Below are 22,086 nucleotides of genomic sequence, written 5' to 3'. Positions count from 1 at the left end.
CACCAAACGTGACGCGACAGTACCATCACTTCTGCCTAACTACACAATCGCCTTAACCCGAAATTGCGAAATGGAACGAAGTGGAACGAAATGGAACGAAATGGAGTGAAATGGAACAAAATGGAACGAAATGGAACTAACTAAAGCATATGTAACATTATGAATTGAAATACCAGTAGATAGCGAAATATAAGAAACGTTGAAACATTCACAGTAGACGGGAAAAGGAAGCAAATACATATTAATATAATGTGTTTTATTTCTTAAATCTGTTTGATAATAATAAATACATTCCATTTCGTTCCATTTCGTTCCATTTCGCACATTCGGGGGACCGCCTTAACGGGCACATGATACATCAGTTCACTGCAACCTCCGACCTGTCAGCACACCGCCTGGGTTCAGGGCAGACCGGTTTTAAGGAGGCGGTGTGCGGCTGATTGGTACAGCCTGAGGGGTGCTTCGCTACCAACTTTGAGCGGGATAGAGTGTTCTGTTTATACTCTAATCAATCAAGCATAAGTTGCCTCTTCGACGGTCGGTTTGAGAGACGCAGTACGGGATTGATTGTTACAGCTTTAGGGTGTGGCTGGCTATTTGCCAAATTCTATCGCTGATGTGAAAAATATCTGCGCGCAACTACAACATTCTGGTGGTTTTAAAACTCTCAATCCGATCACAGTAATAGAAAGTAAAAAGTAGAGGTGATCGAGTCTTAAAATGGCGATACATTTCTTCATGGCGCAACACTGGGGGATTTTGTTGGCGAGACATGTTGGAGAGATTTAATCAAGCTCAATCAGTTGCTTCGCAGGCGTCGTCTTATTCTGACTCAAAGACATCTAGTGCACCGTGTGTCTGCCCCAATTCTAAGGGTACATGCATATGCTGCGACTGACCGACACCCACCAGTTCCCCTATAATGCTTAAATTCACCAACTACATGTGTTAAGTACCTATTTTACTTAGATTAAGACATTTGGACTTTTTTCTTAGAAACCTGCACTTTATTCCAAAGGAGCAACAGAGTTCAACGACACCAATATAATGTATACTTAGATATAGATGTACGATTAGGTGGGTACGGAGAACGAATCATTGCGAGCAACTATACAGCATATTGACATATGCCTCTTAGGTAAACCTTACATCAGATATATATATATACAGGACACTAATAAAGCAACGTTGAGTACACCAGGGAATACATAAATAGTGTTGTTCAAGACATTAACCACAGTAGTATGCTCGAAAAATAGAAAAAGGAGACTACATTTTGCAAGTAACCCCCCCCCTCCGAATAAAAGCAAGTAGTGTATTCTTCTAGCCACTAATAGACTACAAATAGAATGAGAATTAGACATTACATGTAGCATAATGAATTCAAATATATATCGATATGAAAATAAGCTCATCAGATAAAACCATTCTTCGGAATTTGCACATAGTTTTCCTTATTCACCAAAAAGATATTTCTAGAAGCCTTGTAATCTTACGAGTCTTGAAATCTTAACGTCATGTCTTACGAGTTAAAAACGTCATGGCCACCCATGTCACCACCTATGTATATAACATATATGATTGATGAATTGCTGTTTTTTTCTAATTGCCTATCTATCCAGCTAACGTTTGCCATATACCTATCCTTCTTATGGAGATGATACACCTTTACGATATTAATAATCATAATCACGAATCCTCACCATAGCGGCAGCTAAATCAACAATGTTTGTACGCATTGATGGCTCTAGTAAAAAAAGTAATGGCAGCTACATATTAAGCTCCCAGCTGTCTCTGTGACGAGTTTGTCACTACCGAAACTAACTACAGTTCACGACACTAGTTGAGCAATGGCACCCAGGCATACAGAGTTCGTTACTCAGTAAGCTGTCGTTTCTATTAGACGAACTTAATAATAGCATTTCAAACTAGCTTTTTGAATTGTGATAATACCTCACTATAGTTGCATATATAGTATTACTGTATGTAACTGCATATCTATCGCTATTCAAAAGAAAAGGTAGTCATTTCTCCAGCAATCTTAATAAGGAGTCTCTATTGCAGTCACTATTTCTGTCAGACATTATTTACTGAAGAACACGAAGAAAATCACTGCATGATAGCAATGTGCTAACATTTATCCAGATATGAGCCCATTTTTGGTTTCACTAAAGCACACCCGTACGTTGCTTTCGGGAACGCACACGTTCCTTGTTTACGAGGATTACGAACTATGTTATACAATTTTTACTTTTTAGGTTCCAGGTTCTACTGCAGATGTCCAAGTTACTGTCTGAATAATTTCAGTGCAGTTTATTATGTTTCCAACTCCTATTGAATTGTTGTATACCAGGCACGAGTGTGACCTTTCAACGGACTCCTTGTTGGTTAAGGATCTGGAAAAGTTAATATAGCATAATCAATACAGTGTGGTTGCTTTTATCCAAAATAAAATCAAAAACTGTATTGAGATAAGAAAAGTAATGATAGTGACATCACATGAATAACAATATAACAACTACAGTGTGGTTGCTTTTATCCAAAATAAAATCAAAAACTTTATTGAGATAAGAAAAGTAATGATAGTGACATCACATGAATAACAATATAACAACTACAGAAATCTCATGCATATACGGTTTTGTTGATTTTACGAAGGGCAGTGAATTGAAATATTCTTATAGTTGAATAGATGTTATGTTAGAAGGTGTATAGACTGGGAGCTAATTTGAAATAGATGATTAAAGAAAGTGAATATGCAGAGCCTTAGAAGTAATTTTATATCATTCCATCAATTGAAGTCGCTTAGCTACGTAGCACATACCAATAATTTCCCACATATTTCTAAACGCGATACAGTCCATAAATGTTGAATAGGAAGACTAATGTCATTGGTACCAAGATAAGACCATTCACTGTGGATGGCCTGATGCTGTTGCCAGGACGACTCTGGACTATCGACGGAAATCCAAACAGCCGACTCGACTCGTACTAAACGTTACATAACATAACATAACATAACATAACATAACATAACATAACTAACATAACGTTACATAACATGACAACAGAGAAATGACTCACCTCAAGTGTCCCCACAATAGGCATAGTCGCAATGAGGAGCCCTGGGCAGCTTGTAGACGTAGTACCCGGCAGGGCACGCCTTCACCTGGATGGTTGTTGGGTAGCTGCAGGAGTCCCAGCTGTTGTAAGCGCACACCTGGCGGGACACCACGCCGTCGGCAGCTGTCGGATGTGTTCCATCCATCCACATCGGGGCGCGTGTGCCACAGGCGCTGGAGCTCCCGGGGCTGCGCGCCAGCAGCTGGGTTCCGGCCGGACCCATGAAGCGGTACCACTCGCCATTAAAGCGGTCACAATTAGTGCCACCACCTTGGTTGACGTTCCTCCATGTTTCATTCAGCACACGGTACCCGTATTGCGGATCGCAGGGATCTGGAACACACGTCCAGTTAGTTTTGAAAGGGCCAAGCCATCAATTATTAATGAGCTATTAATACATGTGTATCATCAAGTAAATAGACATTTGTATGCGGCGCTAATCATTCGAGTTACATGTATATTATTTTTCCATTGTCGTGCTGGCCAGTAAACCTCGCATCAAAATAGTATCATGGGTTATTATGGTAATGATATCATATAATATGCAATGTGGTATCAGCCTTTCTCAGTATAGAGAACTTTTATCGAAGATATTTAGGAAGCGAATGGGAAGGGAACATATATACAGGAAGTTCTAGTTCCGCTAATTTACCCATAGATCTAAGCTCACCGCTGCTAATGTGAAATACATGCTTACAGAATGGTGCATATCTAAATCCTGTAATCATAAGTAATTATATATGGAGCTAACAACGTAGCAAGTAAGCAACAAGGTAGCACATAACAATAAGTTCATACATCGTATATTTCTAAACGCTATAAGCCATAACTGTCGAAAATCAATCGTCCTAAGATAAAGATCTTTCACTGTGGAACGCCTGCTGCCAACACGGCCCTGGTCTACCGACGAACATTAATTAAAGCAGCCGGCAGGACCCGAACTAAACGTTACATAACCGGAGAAATTACTCACCTATGTCCCCACAATAGACAGAGTAGCAGTCACGAGCTCTATGCAGCTTGTAGACGTAGAACCCGGCACGGCACGCCTTCACTTGGATTGTTGTTTCCCGATAGCAGGGGTAGCCGTAGCTATAACGGCACACCTGACGGTACACCACGCCGTCCGCAGCTGTCGGATGTGCTCCGTTCATCCACATCGGGAAGTAGGTACCACAGAGGCCGCTCTTCCCGGGGCTTTGTGCCAACATGTGGGTACCGGCCGGACCCATGAAGCGGTACCACTCGCCGTTGAAGCCCCTGTCACAATTATGGCCACTACTACGTTGGTTGACGTTCCTCCATGTTTCATTCAGCACACGGTACCCACCCGGCCTGCAGTGGTCTGGAACACACGTGGAGTTAGTTTTATAGTTCTGAAAGACCCAAGCTATGAATATCATCAAGTAAAAGGAAACGTGCTAACTATTGAAGTTATTTCTTTTTTCTTTCTTTTCCATCGTCGCTCTGACCAGTAAACTTCGTATCGACGTAGTATCATGGGTTATTAGAATAATAATATCGTACAATATCGTATATTTGGTAATCAGTTCGTAGGGTATCGCTACTAACGCGTTCATCTTCAACTGGTCCTAACAGTAAAGACAGACGTTCATTTCATGCAGTTTCAATGTACCGGGGAAATTACCCACACATCTTTTTGACAAGCACAAGCACAAGGGACAATAGACCACGGCTTAACGTGACGACCCGACGACTGCGACCCTTTTCAGTACCGTGCATGTCGGGTGAGTGACAGAGACCGGGATTAGAATTAAACTCTCCACCTTTAGGTCCAGAGTTGCTCACCCCTACATTACTCGTTACGTATGAATGTTGAGAATTCAGAATTTGCTGACGTCCACATAAAAACGGTGTTATCAGGATATTGGTAAAAACGTTGAAGTAAAGGAGGAGTGATAGAAGACAATGACTGTCTATCTTTCCTAAACAGTCTCTAACCTTCAATCGACGTCGACAAACCTCATCGGAAATCTGAGGTGTTGACCATGTTTCAGTAATGCACGCTATCTGAACAGAGTGGCCTCTAACTCACATTTTTGTTAATAAGCGATCAGACATTTGACAATAATAAGCTGGGAAGGGCCCTGTTGTTCTGTTCTACTTATTTAGCTACTGATCTAACTACCGGAGCTAACTGTATTTTATGAAACACTCTGTTTCTGCGACTCGGAACGTAGTTAACATGTGTCACAGATCTGTCTGTTACCAATGGTTTGATTCTGCAGTACATGTACTTCATTCTGCTTTCTGGCAAACCCGACACGGTTTGCTCCAAACCTCACATTCCTGCAATTTGCATAACAAATGTTGATTACTACTGAAGGAACTAAGTACGAGGGGACTTCAATATACAGTCAAACATGGCGCAAGCAACCACTCAAGGGACTGAGTAAAAGTGGTTGCTGAGGACAGGGTGGGAGCTATCGACAAGTTGGCTGGTGGACCAAAAATATCATAATTCATTTGAACGAAATACGCCTTAGTTTCCAGAAAACATATCTACACGAAATGCACATACTTTTTGATTTCCATGCTGTTATGTAAAAACAAAAAATAAACCATAATGGTTGTTTGACCATCAGAACTGTGTTTATCTAAAAATCAAACGTTTTTTGTTTCTGCTCATAGAACAGCCAAAGCGAGTGTGTTCAGTCTATAACGGGGGGTGCCCAACCATCGGACGTTTTTTTACGCGCTGGAACTCACGGCGCTCCATTGCTGGTTGCCAGAGAGTGGTCAGGTTTTAATGAATGAATTTTGAACACATTCATCTAAAGACTATACTTGGACAAGAAATGTATTCATACTGTTCATGGGCCCTTCATGCTCCGCGTTACATGCGGAAGACGCTGTGAGACATTTTCACGAATGTACCTTCTGATTTAGTGCTACGCCAGATAGTGTGCCTAACTTAGTACGCTTTGGTAATTTTGCTCTCTTCGGAAGTTGGTGATGAAGTTAGGGAAATGTAAATAAGGCTTGAAGTCTGCTATATTCTAGCTTTCTTTTGACCGGAAAATTTTGACTGTGTGCACTTCTAACGTCATGTGAGAAGGGCTATATCTAGCGCATCCAAGCTCATGTTCCCACGGGAAATAGGCTACTACGCGGCCCGACGTACGTATTGAATGCGGCCCGACTTACGAAATCATTCGAAAAAACGACACCGCTTACATCGACAATACTCCGTCTACTTATTGGGAAACATCTTCGCCATCTCTGTATTCAGTTTCCTTTTCATAGACGGTACCAATCACATGTTAGAGCGTAACAAAGCTGTGCGTTGAATCGTCCCGCCACCATCGCGGTCCAAAAAAATGGCGGGAAAACAACGTCGTCAGACGACAGCAATGTTTACGTTGTTTTTCTTTGGTCGGTTTTCTTCTCAACAAACACTTAAAGACCCAAATTTTTAGTGTTTTATGAAATTATTTTTCTTATGTGTATGATAGCTGTGTGACCTATGTATCTGCTTGGCACAGGTCGTATATTTAGGTGCCGGGCCGTCTAGCTACGCAGTGACCCTCTACTCAGCGTTGCCATCATTATTGTCAAAATACTACTTTTCGACAAAACAAGAAATGAATATGTACACATATGTTTTGAATGTAAATGGCAATTATGTGCATGAACTTGGGTTATTTACCTTCCTTATCAGCATAGTCATTGGACACAAACACGGCGTACTTATGCAAAATAAGATCAGTAAAAAATCCGTGCGATGTTCGGGCGCGTGCGAGGTTCGGGCGGCCCCCGTTATATGTCAACTTTCCAACTACATGACTTGTAGTTCAATTTGTACAGCTCTTTGTGCAGTATTTATGTTATTCACTGACTTTAACTGAAGACCCAAAAAGGTACTGCATATATTCACACAACTGCATAGATCTTAATAATGGTGTTACTGGCATTGTTGTGCGGAATGCAGTGCGTATCAGAATTGTTTCCGGTGTTGAAATTAAATGAATGGCTGATAGTACCAGAGCTTGCAGAAATCCTCTTGTTGAAGAGGCCGCTGCTGGCATCTATGCTGCTGTCAATCAATTTTGGTTGCTAAGGGGATGGTTCAAATGCCCCTCTGAGACTGAAAAAAGTGGTTGCTCGGGAGAGGGTCTTAACTATTTAAAAATGGACGGGACTGTTTCTATGTGTCCTCTGACGGCAGGTGGTTGCCTGTAAACCGCCTTTGTTTACCATAGCAGGCTCAATTTTGTATGAAATGAGATGAAATTTGGCACAGATGTAACGAAACATCTCTTCTCGAGACTGACGTATCTCAATGTGTTGTGAAGATTTTCACCAGCGATAAGTTGACTTTAAGTTGACCACACCCTTGGAAGCTTGTGTGGCGGGGCTAAATCGCAAGATCTGTAGTGGCTGCCATTTGGGAAGGGAATGCATGGGACAAAGCTACCGGTTAGCAGATGCAGACAGGCATGTAGATCAGCCCTGGTATCAAAGGTGTTCTTTGTCGTAGAAATGCTCATCTTATTCAGTTAAATGGTTTCAATGTGTATCGACCAGTGGCACGTACCATTTATTATTATGATATAATACAGGAATAGATTTCAAGACTTTGCAGTAATATCATATGTATGTCATCCATAAAATGTACTTCTGGCCTTAGCAAAGTTGTATTCGACTGTGATTAATTGTGAAAAGGGATTCTAAAAGGAAAGTAAATATTCAAAGACGGCAAAAATGGGGAGGATAAAATAATCATACAAATGTTATAAAGTCGCACATAAGCTTGATAAAACTTTAGACATAGACTAGATGGTTATTACAACGTTAATGAAATCAAGTTCAAATCGGCACAGAAAAACCAATGACTTCAATGCTTTGAGTATCGTCCGAGTAACTAATTTCTATCGTCCCACCACGCCTACAGAATTACATTAGAAAAGACTAGAAACAAATATCAAATATGATCCTAACACCTGTACAGACAACTCCGGCATTTTCAAACGAACGGTAAAAAATTGTAGACAAATTGGGCTTGTGTAGATGTCAAGTATCACCGTTTCGCTTCAATTCCTCGGAAATGGGAAAGTGTTATGTCCTGTTCTGTTTGGAATAATACATTCCTAGCTATGAATTCCAAGATTAAGACAATACTTATAATTACTTTGACCGTTCTCTCACTCAAAGCAACCTTTGATGTCCGCTGCCATCTGTTTTGGTCTTTATTGGTTAAACGTACTATGTATTTTCAAGAGGCGACCTATAACCTCTTCAAGTTGTTGAAAGGAACTGATAATGTAAACAATATGGGACTAACCGATGCAGACAACGCCGGCATCCTCCCCATGTCCACAGTTATTATCACCCCATCTGCTGTGGCTGCAGCTTTGCAGACGTGACTCACTTCCGCTACAGCCTACTTCATTCAGCCAGATCCGCCCGGTCCCCGGACCGAAGGAGGCTTCAGTTGTTGCCCGCTCAGCACCAGTAAACCCGAGCTGACGGCACACCACGTCGGCGTCTGCCTGTTCCCAGCCGCGGTCACAGATCGTCCCCCATTCTCCGTCCTGGATAACTTCAACCCGTCCCTCGTGGCTGCCGGCTCCACCTACCAGTCGGATATCTGAGGAAACGACACGGACTTGCCAGTCATTATGCAAGAAAGGGAGGCCAAGGTCTGAAGATGTGGTCGGCCAAAACAGCTAATGCTTTGTATGATTGATAGGTATGTGGAACTTTGTATGTGGAACTTTGTAAATCAGAGGTAATGAAGAAACAGAAATATGTTAGAAAAGACTAGGAACAAATAGCAAATATGACCCTTACACCTGTACAGACAACTCCAGCATTTTCAAACGAACCGTAACAAATAGTAGACAAACTGGGCTTGTGTAGATGTCAAGTAGCACCGTTTAGCTTCAAATGCTCGGAAAAGGGAAGAATTCAAAGATTAAGACAATACTTACTTTGGCCGATCTCTCACTCAAAGCAGCCTTTGCCTTCCACTGCAATCTGTTCTGGTCTTTATTAGTAAAACTTACTATGTCTTTTCAAGAGGCGACATATAATCTGAATTGTTGAATGCAAGGAGGTTAAAATAAGCCTCCTTGTTGAAAAAAAACTAATAAATGTAAACAATATGGGACTAACCGATGCAGATAACGCCGGCATCCTCTTGATGTAAGCAGTTATGATTGTTACCCCATCCGTCGTGGCTACAGTTATGCAGACGTGATTCACTTCCAGTACAGCCTACTTCATTCAGCCAGATCCGCCCGGTCCCCGGACCGAAGGAGGCTTCAGTTGTTGCCCGCTGAGCACCAGCGAACCCGAGCTGACGGCACACCACGTCGGCGTCTGCCTGATCCCAGCCGCGGTCACAGATCGTCCCCCATTCTCCGTCGTTGAAAACTTCCACCCGTCCCTCGCCGCTGCCGGCTCCACCTACCAGTCGGATGTCTGAGCAAACACAAGACATGAAGATCTGAAGATGTGGTCGGCCAAATCAGCTAATGCTTTGTATGATTGATAGGTATGATAGGAACTTTGAACAGCATCCAGCTATGTTTCGTTGTGGAGTTTTGGGACCGCCCCCTAGTTACGTTGATGCAAGTTATTTTACCTTTAGTTGGCATGCCCACATAAAGCAGCAAGCAACAACTCTCAGCCTGGTATGTGTCTTTCTTATACCTTGCAATTGTATGTGTATTGATGCTACTCTATGTTTATACATTTCTTAAGTTTGTACTGATTTAAGTTGAAGTCAGTTATGTGATGGTTTCAAACCATTTGAAGCACCCTATAATAGCTACACATGTATATACGCGAGCCGTAGCGAAGCCGCATTGCACTACCACTAGCTACTTGAAAAAGCATCTTGCTTCACCTCAAATGAGGATGCCTTGAAATGAATTTTTTAGGACTCTAATCATTGTTGTAAGCTGTATCTTTTATGCCGCAACAGTGTAATGTCTGCATATATGAAGAGAGGCAGACCAACTTGATAAGTATAAAGTGCAGCCAATCAACACAAGATTGAAAGTCATCATTTGAGAGGCAATATTAAGGTCTGATGGCCTCCAGCACTAGAAGGGAAACATAAGACCGATTTTTCTTTACTACTGTTTACAAGGCTGCACTCTTCATTACCACGTGGAGCTAACAGATTTTCTGTCGTGCCAAATGTAGAAAGGAGAGAGTGAAAACTTTGTCAAACATGATATAGACCGCAATCGGTTCTCGCTTACCGTTAATATTACAAAAAACTCCAGCATCCTCATGGTGTCCGCAGTTATGATTACCCCATCCGCCATGGCTGCAGGTTTGTAGAGCTGACTCACTTCCGCTACAGCCTACATCATCCAGCCAGATCCGTCCGGTTCCGTTGCCGAAAGACGCCTGAGTTGTTGCCCGCTCAGCCCCAGGGAATCCCAGCTGGCGGCACGCCACGTCGGCGTCTGCCTGTCCCCATGCAGTGTCACAGATCGTCCCCCATTCTCCGTGGTGGAACACTTCCACCCGTCCCTCATGGTCAACTGATCCACCGACCAGTCGGATATCTGAGGAAACACAAAGGACTTACAAGTCACTGGATATATGGAATATATGGAACTTTGAACAATCATATGATTAAAACCCTGCAGGTGATTTTTGTTGTGGTGTTCTTGGAATTAATTAGGAGGGAGGCAGTCTCAGATCACTCTTTGGTTTGGTATTTCTAGTGACGCTTGTGCAAGCAATTTTACCTTTAATTGGCATACCCATATAATGAAGCAAGTGATAACTTTCACATTGTTATGTGTTTTTGTAATATCTTGTATGTGTATGGATGCCACTCTATGTTTATAGATTTCTTAGGAGTGCAATCATCGTTGTGATTATAACTTGTGATTTACAGTGGTCTATATTTGAAAAATATCAACAGCAGTCTTGATATCACATTACACGCAGTATATATAGCATCCTCGTGAATATATGACCGCCCCTACTGACTCGTATCACGTACGGTGACCGTTTTGCTTCAAATCCTCAGAAACAGGGGAAGCAACGTTATTGAATTTTCCCATTTGCTTCGTATAATGTTCCCCTAAGTTGGCGAATCCAAGATTTACAGAATACCTATTCATAGTCAGTAGTACTATGGTGAACAGCATGGTCGATTTTGTAATAAAAAACAGCGAAGAATTTATTGACATCAGAAAACTAATGATGTTGGCATCACGAGAACAACATAACAACTACAAAAATCTCATTCGTATATAGTGTTTTGTTCATTTCTGCCAAGGTTAGCGAATTGAAATGGAAATATTATTTCTTTAATTTTCTTATTATTGAGTAGATATTATGTTGGAAGATTTATAGACAGCTGGCAGTTAATGTGAATTAGATGATTGAAGAAAAGTGAATATGTAGATCCTTAGAAGTAATTTTATATCAATCTATATAACTAAGTGGTCCCTTAGTTACGTAGCACATACCAATAATTTCCCACAAATATCTAACCGCTATACAGGCCATATATGTCGAATAGCAAGACTAATATAAACGGTTCTAAGATAACTGTGAAACGCCTGTTTTCAACGCGACTCTGCTCTATCAACGGAAATGAAATCAGCCGACTGCAGCTGGACCCGTGCTTAATGTTGCATAACAGAAGAAATGGCTCACCTCCGTCCCCACAATGGGCATAGTAGCAATAGCGAGGCCTGGGCAGCTTGTAGACGTAGAACCCGGCACGGCACGCCTTCACCTGGATGGTTAATCTCGACCAGCAGGGGTAACCGTGCCTGTAAACGCACACCTGACGGGCCACCTCTCCGTCCGCAGCTGTCGGGTGGGCTCCGTTCATCCACGCCGCAGCAATAGCTCCACAGCGGCCGTTCCTCCCGGGGCTGCGCGCCAGCAGGTGGGTTCCGGCCGGACCCATGAAGCGGTACCACTCGCCGTTGAAGCCATCGTCACAATTATTGGCAGTACCTTGGTTGACGTTCCTCCATCTCTCATGCAGCACACGGTACACACTTGGACTGCAGGGGTCTGGAACACACGTGGAATTAGTTTTGTAGTTCTGAAAGACCCAAGCTATGAATATCTTTAAGTAAACAGAAACGTTCTAAATCATTCAGGCATGTCCCTGTGGTGTAGTTTGTCTGCGCCTCTGTCACAAAATCTGGTTCAAATTATTAGGAACCAGAAGGCCCGAGTTCACGCCCGGGTAGGACATGTCTGGATAATAGACGCACCAAGTCATGCCAAAAACGTCATAAAGAATAGTACATACTTATGGAACAGTATGGAAGTTAAACACACTCCACTGCCAGTGGACTAGCCCCCTGCTGCAGTGATTGCACCACAGTGTGGCCCAGGGCTATGAAACAGAGATGGACGCCGCCCTATGCACCCTATGGTGTGGGAAGACTTTCACTAAACTAACTATCTAACTAACTAACTTACAAATCAACTAACTTATTAACTATCCAAAATTATGATTCTTTTTTTAGTTGCCGTGCTGGCCAGTAAACCTCGCATTGACGTAGTATCATGGGTTATTATGATAATGATATCGCATGATATGTAATTTGGTAATCAGTAGGGTATCAACCTTCGCTCGAAAGCTCGGTGCATGTGCACTGTATATAGAATATTATTTAAATTTAAGTATTATTAGGATAAGCAATAAACATTTTACACGTACTTTGTTTCATATTCTAATTTCTAGCTGTTTTTTTAGCTGCTATACATATTTGGACAAAGGTCACTTAATAGCTAGAAAAGTTAAAGAGTAAGTGACCTCGAACCAGTCAAGCTCACTGACATGTTCATCTTCAACTGGTCCTGACAGGAAAGACAGACGTTCATTTCATGCAGGTTCATTGTACCGGGAAAACTTCACAAAAACGCAAGGAACAATGGGCCGCATCTTAACATGGCCACCTAAGCACTGTCAGCCTTTTTAGTAGCGTGCGTGTTGGTGAGATCGAGAGTGACAGAGACCGGGATCAAAAATGTCTACCCTTAGGTCCAGAGACAGTGTTGCTAACCGCTGGACCATCCGTTACCAATGCATGCTGAGAATTCAGAACTTGCTGACGTCTGGTGGTATCAGGATATTGGTAAAGACGTTCTAAAGTAAAGGGGGAGTGATAGAAGACAATAATTTGAACTTGAAAGTAATGAGTAACAAAATCCTACCATCAGCTATCGGACCCTCGGTTGTCTGGCGCGAGGTTGTCGACATCGTTGTCTGGGACGTTGTTTGCGATGGAGCTAAAAGATGGATGACAAATTCTAGTTACACTTGACCTACCGAGTGCTATCGACGATAGGGAGGTGACATGATAGACTTGTGAGATTTGACACGTGTCTGCCGTGGGCGTATACTCAGGCCCTCATTCAAATATTTGGCATACATTCCATTAGAATAATCTTTGAAACAACATTTGTGTTATTTGTAAACCAAAAATGTGTACTTTGGAAGAGTCCATTTAACATGGGGCTGTCACATTTTCAAACTTAATTTCGGAAAGGGGGGTTGCGCGAAAGTCATTTTTTGAGTGGAAGTATTTTTGAACCGGCCCATTCGACACTGAGGTGCGCTGGAAGAGTCCATTCTTGCATATAGGGGTGACATATTTTCAAAATTCAATCTTGGACTAAGTTGATTATTCAAAAGTCCGTTTCCTCAGTGGATGTGTTTTGGACCAGTCTACATGGAGGTACCAATGGGGGAGTCCATTCTTGAAAAGAGGGACAATTTTTTGTAGATTTCAAATTTGTAGAGTGGATATGTATTTGGTCTGGTCCATTTCTCATGGAGAGTCTATACTTGCTCTGGTGGGGTACATTTTTCTGCTTCAATTTTGGACTGGGGTGATTATGCAGAAGTCCTTTTTCTTTAGTGCATTTGGACTTGTCCATTCTACATGGGAATGCTTCTGAAAGAGTCAATTCCTGTATGGAGGGAGTTTTCATGTCAAATTCAATTTGGACTGGGTTGATCCATTGTTTCAGTAGCCCGTTGTGTTTGGTGATGCCCGTTGAAGAGTTCATTCTTGCATAGGAGGTCAAATTTGGGAAGTTCCATTTCGGGCTAGGATGACTTTGCAATAGATCATTTTTGCGCAGAATTTTTAGGAATATTACAGTTTTGCTCTGGTGTAACTTTGGAACAGGCCATTTTTGCATGGGGAGGGATATGGATGAAATATGATGTATTTGATCGCGCAAATGTTGCCTTTTCATAGCTAGTGGATTTTCTGTCTTAAAAGGAGCTTGCTGAGTGAAAGCTTTTTGTCAAACAAGATATAGACCGCAATCGGTTCTCGCTCACCGTTAGTTCTACAGACGACTCCGGCATCCTCCCCATGTCCGCAGTCATGGCTGCCCCATCCGCCATGGCTGCAGTTTTGCAGACGCGTCTCGCTCCCGCTGCAGGCTAGCTCATCCAGCCAGATCTGCCCGGAGCCCCACCCAAAGGAGGCGCTAGATGTTGCCCGCTCAGCCCCAGGGTATCCCAGCTGACGGCACGCCACGTCAGCGTCTGCCTGTCCCCACCGATCGTCGCAGATCGTCCCCCATTCTCCGTCGTGGTAAATCTCTACCCTTCCCTCGTGGTCACCAGATCCACCAACCAGCCGGGTGTCTGAGGGAACGCTTACGACTTAAGTATACAGACGATGCAGCCAGTAACACACATGTGTTCAACAAAGGTCTGAACAGTAAATTAATTCGAAAGCATGTCGTTTCCTAAGCAAAATGATAATAAGACAATAATATCTACAGGCTGGTACAATACGATTTACACCTAAATAACTGTCACAAGCTTTAGATACCAAATATCGTTAGGTTTGCAAGGCAAGCAGATATATCAATATTGGCATGGTAGGAAAAATATTAAAGGAGAATCCGCTGTCAGCAAAGCACATTCGGGATGTCCAATTAAATAAATATCATGAGTATAGGTTCAAGAAATGAAGTAACTTGAAATAATACCATCGGATATATGTCTCGTAAAAGGAAACATAAGGAATAAGAGTGTCGGAACATTTGACTCAGTATTTGTCACCTAGATGTTTCGCCGTCAGAGGACGACTAACTCTAAGCCTAACCAAGAAGGATTCTAACCTCAATGTCCTTACTTCAATCCTAACCCCATTTCTAACCTTAAGCATAACCCTATACTATAGGGAAACTCAAAAACGTAAACTAGATAGTTGTTACTGTTGTAATGTCAAAAAGATCAAATCAGCACAAAGGAATCTAGTGAATTCATAATCTTGTGCTTTGTCCGAGTAGTCAATGACTATCGTCCCACCATACCTACAGATTTACATAGTAGAAACAATTAGGAACAGATTGCCAGGAGAAAGTAGTAAACATGATCCTTCACTTCATTCAAATCCTTCACACCTGTGCGGACAATCCCGGCATCTTCAAACGAACGGTAACAGGTAGTAGACAATTGAGCCGGGATAGCTTTCAAGTACCACCGTTTAGCTTCAAAGCCTCAGTAAAACTAATGGGAAAGTGTTGTGTCCCCTTGTGTTTGGTATAATGCTTCTTACGAGAATACTTTCTTAGGCCGAGCTCTCACTCAAATCATCATTTGCGTCTCTTCTGGTCTTTATTAATTGAACGTACAATTTAATTCAAAGGGCGACCGGGGGCCTTTTCAACCTGTTGAAAGTAACCGATAATATAATCGATATGGAACTAACCTGCAATACAGACGACTCCAGCATCTTCATGATGTCCGCAGTTATGACTGCCCCATCCGCTGTGGCTGCAGTTCCGCAGACGTGACTCGCTTCCACTACAGCCTACATCGTCCAGCCAGATCCGCCCCGTCCCCGGACCGAAAGACGCCCGAGTCGTTGCCCGTTCAGCACCAGTAAACCCAAGCTGACGACACACCACGTCGGCGTCTTCCTGTCCAAATGCATCGTCGCAGATCGTCCCCCATTCTCCGTCTTGGTAAACTTCCACTCGTCCCTCGCGGCTGTCGGCTCCACCAACCAGTCGGATGTCGAGATCTGAGGAAACACCAAGGACTTAACAGTCATTGGATACATGGAATGTATGGAACTTCGGACAGTCATATGATTAAAAGTAGTCAGTCATGTCACAGTTCACTGACACATGTATGTTTTTCCTTATGTTTCTACCATGTATTTGCAATTAGCCCACGGGCATGAACTTGCAATAAACTTCATATTATTGTATTTGCCCTTTTGCTTCGTATAATGTTCCCCTACGTTGGCGAATACAAGATTTACAGAATACCCATTCATAGTCAATAATGAATAGCGTGGTCGCTTTTATAACAATAAATAGCAAATAATTCATTGATATAAGAAAATTAATGATATTCACATCATAAGGAGAACAATATAACCACTACAAAAACCTCATTCGTATACTGTTTTCTTGATTTCTACCAAGGGTAGCGAATTGAAATATTATTTCTTATATTCCGTTCTTGTTCTTAGAATAGCCATCCGTTCCACTTGTCAACATTGTTATCCCGCACTATCTGTACAGTATACCTTTTCTATGCATTGTTTCATGTTGCAATTAGCCCTCGGGCAAGAACTTGCAAATAAAACATTGTTATTTACAATTGATTGGATATTAGGTTGGAAGATTTATAGGCTGGGAGCTATGTGAAATGTGAAATATATTATTAAAGAAAAGTGAATTTATAGAACCTTGAAAGTACTTTTTTTATCAACCTATACATTTAAGTAGTCACTTGGTTACGTAGCACGTACCAATAATTTCCTACATATTTCAAACCGCTATACAGGACATATATATCAAATAGGAAGACTAATATCAACGTTTCTAAGATAATGATCATTCAGTATGAAACGCCTGTTGCCAACACGTCTCCGGTCTATCGACGGAGATTAAATCTGTCGACTACAGCTGGACCCAAACTAAATGTTACATATCATAAGAAATGGCTCACCCGTGGCCCCACAATAGGCATAGCAGTAACCAGGAGGTCTGGGCAGCTTGTAGACGTAGAACCCGGCAGGGCACGCCTTCACCTGGATGGTGACTCTTCTCGACCAGCAGGGGTAACCGTGCCTGTGGACGCACACCTGACGGGACACCTCGCCGTCGGCAACTGTCGGGTGTGCTCCGTTCATCCACACCGGAGCAGAAGTTCCACAGAGGTCGTCCCTCCCCGGGCTGCGTGTCAGCAGGTGGAATCCGGCCGGACCCATGAAGCGGTACCACTCGCCGTTGAAGCCATCATCACAGCGAGGGGGGCCCTCCACGCCGTGGTCGACGTTCCTCCATGTCTCATTCAGCACACGGTACACACTTGGACTGCAGGGGTCTGGAACACACGTGGAATTAGTTTTGTAGTTCTGAAAGACCCTTCGTCATCAAGTAAAAAGAAACGATCTAACTATTCAAGTTATGTTTCTTATATCTTTATATCCTTATATACAGGATATTACTCAAATTTAAGACTAGAGAGAGAGAGAGAGAGAGAGAGAGAGACAGAAACAGAGACAGATGGTTTATCTAAAATAAAACTCCGAACCAAATCATAACCATTAACGTTTTAAGTTAAATTAACAAACAAGTTTACGAAACATCGCTCATAGAATCAATACCAGTGTGGTCTGCCAACTCATCGACAGTGAGTATTTCATATCAGACCAGTTTTGTCTTGATGATGATGCATATAATAGTACACATGGAATAATTAGCACGAATATTAATACACTTTATCGATGACACAAGCATACATATATTCACGTGTACAAATCAGTAACTAGATTGTCTTTCAGCTAGTTGGTCAAAGGTTGAAAATTTACAGTTCGCTAACTTGTCACGCCATACCCAGAGCTCTTTGCAGTTTTCTATGATTTCCGCGAGAGTATGTAGTCACTTTCCATGCCTACTGGCGTAGACATCCCATGCAAGAAAGCAATTTTAATCCATTGTCTGTTCAAACCAACAGGCAATCGACTTGCATTAGTAGGAGCAAAGTTTCTATTTCCTGTCGGTGTGTTTCTCGTTACTTGTTTCCAGGGCGTAATGGGCTTGCCCCAAAGTCGCAATTTCTTCTTTCAAAATTTTATTTCAACATTTACTCATAGAAAAACTGTTGACGCCCAGGTGTGGCTCATTACAAAGGATCCACTATACATTGATTAATGTTTTGGAACCCCTATTGTATTATATTTGGATATAGGTTTAAATCAGCAGTTGCCTTACCAGGGCTAGTGGTCGGTGATGGACTGGGGCTTGTTGTAGTAGGCGGGTTCGTTGTTGAAGTTGAACGGCAGCACTGTAAAAGCATGTGATGCGGTGGTCATTTGATACCTTATGTATGCAAAAAAACGATTGTAAAAGGGAATGCATGAATGACAAGTGTTCTTATCTTCTTCTTTTTTAGTATTGTGGACCCAGTTTTATCTGACACAATATATGTGGCCAATGGGTAAAGAGTTCTTCAGTGAGGGTTTGTGATACTGATAGAAACTAGATGATACTTTTTCAAAATTCACTTACATTTACTAAGTTATACTAAAGAAAACCATAGGCTTGGTTGAAACGTCGATGAGTCTTCCTTTCAAGTACGGGGAATGATCAAGCGTCCCAGAGGCACAATTCATCTAATTCAACTTAACAAGACTACTTTAAACATCACCTAATAAGCACATATCATCGCCATGCGTGCACTTTAAGGGCATCAAATTGTACTTACATCGCCGGGAGGCCCGGGTGGTCCAGTCTGACCGGCTGGTCCAGTCTGACCGGCTGGTCCAGTCTCACCGGCTGGTCCAGTCTCACCGGCTGGTCCAGTCTCACCGGGTGGACCAGTCTCACCGGGTGGCCCAGTCTCACCGGCTGGTCCAGTCTCACCGGCTGGCCCTGTTGGACCGGCTGGTCCAGTCTGACCGGGTGGTCCAGTCTCACCGGCTGGCCCAGTCTCACCGGCTGGCCCAGTCTCACCGGCTGGTCCAGTCTCACCGGTTGGTCCAGTCTGACCGGTTGGTCCAGTCTGACCGGCTGGCCCAGTCTCACCGGGTGGTCCAGTCTCACCGGCTGGTCCAGTCTCACCGGCTGGTCCTGTTGGACCGGCGGGTCCAGTCTCACCGGCTGGTCCAGTCTCTCCGGCTGGTCCAGTCTCTCCGGCTTGTCCAGTCTCACCGGGATAGCCACGCGGTCCTGTTGGCCCGGCGGGGCCAGGAGGACCAGCTGGGCCGGGGAGGCCGTCTCTGCCGTCCCTTCCGGGCTCTCCTTGGTTCCCAGCCAAACATCCTTAGCAGACACAACATTCAATTTGAAAAAAAAATCTAAGAAGTTATCAAAACCAAGTCATTAGGAAAATATCGTTGTCAATGAATTCACTGCATACACGCAAAAGTTAAATCTATGCCTGCTTGTCGAATACAAATTTGGCTGAATAACTCAGACCATGATTTTCTTGTGAGACGTAAGTGTAAGCTTCAATTAAAACGCTAGGATACAAGGTTGTCATAGATCAAGTTTGATTTAATAGAACTCTTTTCAGAAAAGAGTCTACAAGGTCCGAGGAATTTTGTTCCCACGGGTCTAAGAGAATCAACGACTCTTGCAGGCTCCGTGCTGCCCAACAGAACCTTCTGCAGAGGTTTACAATGACGTCATGTCCGGTCAGGCTGATATCAGAGTGCAGAGGCTCAGGTACCCGGAGCTGTGGGACTCCAGGTGGCCTTCTGACGCATGGCTAACAACTCCTCCATTCACAAACATGTGAAAAAGTCTTTGAGAAGATGAAGTCATGCTTTACAGCCTAACCGGAACATGGACCAGAGCAGAAGGGGCCGTGGGCAGCAGTGCTGTCTCTTTTCGATGTTGACTGATTTTTTTTAGAATTCTCCTAAGCTTGTTTCGGATCACCTCACGAAGCATTGTGAATAATTAGTGAAGTCGGCCATATGCAATTGTTATGGTCTTGATTAAAATAAATCGTATCCATGCTGAAGTAAAAAGGTAAAATCAAGTGAGTGTCATATCCCTACCCCCTAGAGTCGCTGGCAGTGTAATCTTGTTCGCAAAATTTCCGGCGTTGTGCACAGATCTCTTGGCACGGTGATGCACTTCAGCTCCGTACAGGAAGGTGGCGCTCTTGCCACTCCCCGATCCCCAATCCTGCTGCTCACGGGCGCTCGGGCCCTGAGGACTTGCCTGATGGATGACATTAGATTCACTCAATTAACTCCGTTTTGTTGGGAGGTTAGTGTCAGTGCGTGCTCGGTTAGAAAACCAGTCTGTCTGCCTCGTTCGTCAGGTAGACAGTTTGGCAACGGACCAACTCGCGATCGGCCAAGCGTGCATTTTTACTCGTTTAGCGCGCCTGCTGAAGTTTTCTTCCACTGGCACATGAGCTTGATTCTGTACTGATGTGTATCAAGGCAACATTGTCAATTTTTAAAGTCTGAATGACTTGTTAAACATAAGAAAAATTTGTATGATTCTGAGGTATAATGCTCCAAGAACAAGCCTGCGTTGCAATAGTAAATTGCGCTGAATCTACGTGATAATGTTCTGTTCTATCAGACAATTGCTCCTTTGTCGATTAGTCGTTACATCAAGACTTTTGAAATTTCAAATAAATCTGGACCATGCATGTATTTTTGAACCCGTCAACAGACAACATTATCATCACCATAACTACGTTTGTTTTCCACTTGGTTTGTTTTCAGTGGGTGTGGTATCGGCACGTATCAGTCGAACAGGAAACTGTGCACAGTTCATTACCTTTAAAGAAAACTCGTCCACTCTCATGATCTGGGCCTTTGTGACGGCATTGAAACAGAAATGTTGAGTGACACAATCTGCGCACCATTAAATTCATTGTACTTTGCCAGTAAGGGTACTAACCCACCACCCGGATACATCGGTCCGAAAATGTACGTCCTTGGAGGTAGTCTCGAGTTGATAAGAGCAAATAATACTAGATAATAATACTTAATGTGTTTAATGGTCGTACCTGCATGCCCAAGTGTTCTCTCCACTGTCGCAACTCCTGCACCTGTGCTTCTACTTCCTTCAGGTGCGACAGCTGAGACTTTAAGTCGCTGAGTGCCGCCCCTTGCATCACCATGACGAACATGGTGACAAAGCTCACAATCACGGCCGTGGCAGCCACGATCAGCGTGCCCAGCCCGTCAGACACCCGTTTACTCCGCGCAGCTTCGGGGTAACTCATGTCGTACAACTTTTCGGAGCCCATCGTTTAGAATTTCCGCCCCAAAAAGGAAACGCACGGCGATCCACATGCACGCCTAACCTGCACAAAGATCCAGCCGAGACTGATAAGATTAGCAAAATGACATCACTTTCAACCCAACAGTCCTGTTCTCCCATTGGTTAGAGTATCGTACGACGTCCATTTCGTCATGCGTCAGTCCTATTTCTGTCGAATCCGGAGATTCGGAGCACATCGTAGACCGTCGGGTCCGAACCGAAGTTTGACGAATGGGTTTGATTCGCCCCCGATGATTCCCGATTGCCGATGTCAAGTCACTCGGCACAGGGAAGAAGTACCGATCTAAAGGTGCACGAGGTGCCTGAGGGTTGGTTGGTTACTAGATGAAAGATATCGTTTTAAATTACTCAAAGTACTTAGTTTGTGGAATACGTTTTAACTCTATATAGACGGGGGGGGGGGGCACTAACTTTGTAAAATTTAGTTGGCAACAATATTATATCCTTCTCGGCAATAAAAAGAGTAGATGTGATATCTGGAAACGGATTCTGTAGTTTGGTTTTAGTTGTCATTCTGTCAACAATCACTGGGGTCAATGGAGCCAGCAAGAGGTCGTGTTTTTTGAGGTCGTGTTACAGACGGAGCCCCAGCGTTGTAAAAATCTTGATGAGTAATAAAAGAAGACCAAAAAACTTATTAATGTGTAATTTTATGAATACATGTAAAACGTTTGGTTTGTCATTGGAAAGGTTGTT

General features: G+C 43.1%; 1 protein-coding gene and 1 long non-coding RNA gene across 3 annotated transcripts in view; both read right to left on the bottom strand.

The window, feature by feature from the left end:
* Nucleotides 1-985: 985 nt before the first annotated feature.
* Nucleotides 986-21,431, bottom strand: LOC136421636 (scavenger receptor cysteine-rich type 1 protein M130-like). 2 transcript variants are annotated; one of them, XM_066409102.1, is made up of 15 exons: nucleotides 21,113-21,431; nucleotides 20,142-20,307; nucleotides 18,842-19,398; nucleotides 18,349-18,421; nucleotides 17,081-17,458; nucleotides 15,828-16,142; nucleotides 14,441-14,752; nucleotides 13,303-13,377; nucleotides 11,779-12,147; nucleotides 10,359-10,670; nucleotides 9,262-9,570; nucleotides 8,429-8,734; nucleotides 4,097-4,468; nucleotides 3,085-3,456; nucleotides 986-2,396 (listed from the first exon to the last, which is right to left on the bottom strand). In XM_066409102.1, exons 1-14 carry the CDS (start codon nucleotides 21,353-21,355, stop codon nucleotides 3,086-3,088), a joined length of 4,158 nt encoding a protein of 1,385 aa, XP_066265199.1. In that variant the 5' UTR covers nucleotides 21,356-21,431; the 3' UTR covers nucleotides 986-2,396; nucleotide 3,085. The 2 variants fall into 2 exon arrangements, with proteins under 2 accessions (XP_066265199.1, XP_066265200.1); XM_066409103.1 differs by lacking the exon at nucleotides 13,303-13,377.
* The window catches only part of LOC136421638 (uncharacterized), a 32,133-nt gene continuing 11,032 nt past the window's right edge, over nucleotides 986-22,086 (bottom strand). The window contains exon 2 of the long non-coding RNA XR_010753478.1: nucleotides 986-1,614. This is a non-coding gene — a long non-coding RNA (uncharacterized lncRNA). The remainder of the gene's footprint in view (nucleotides 1,615-22,086) is intronic.

Source organism: Branchiostoma lanceolatum, chromosome 16 (assembly GCF_035083965.1).
Source record: "Branchiostoma lanceolatum isolate klBraLanc5 chromosome 16, klBraLanc5.hap2, whole genome shotgun sequence".
Classification (NCBI taxonomy): Eukaryota; Metazoa; Chordata; class Leptocardii; order Amphioxiformes; family Branchiostomatidae; genus Branchiostoma; species Branchiostoma lanceolatum.
The sequence above is the reverse complement of the archived record's forward strand: the minus strand, read 5'-3'. Positions and strand labels throughout refer to the sequence as shown.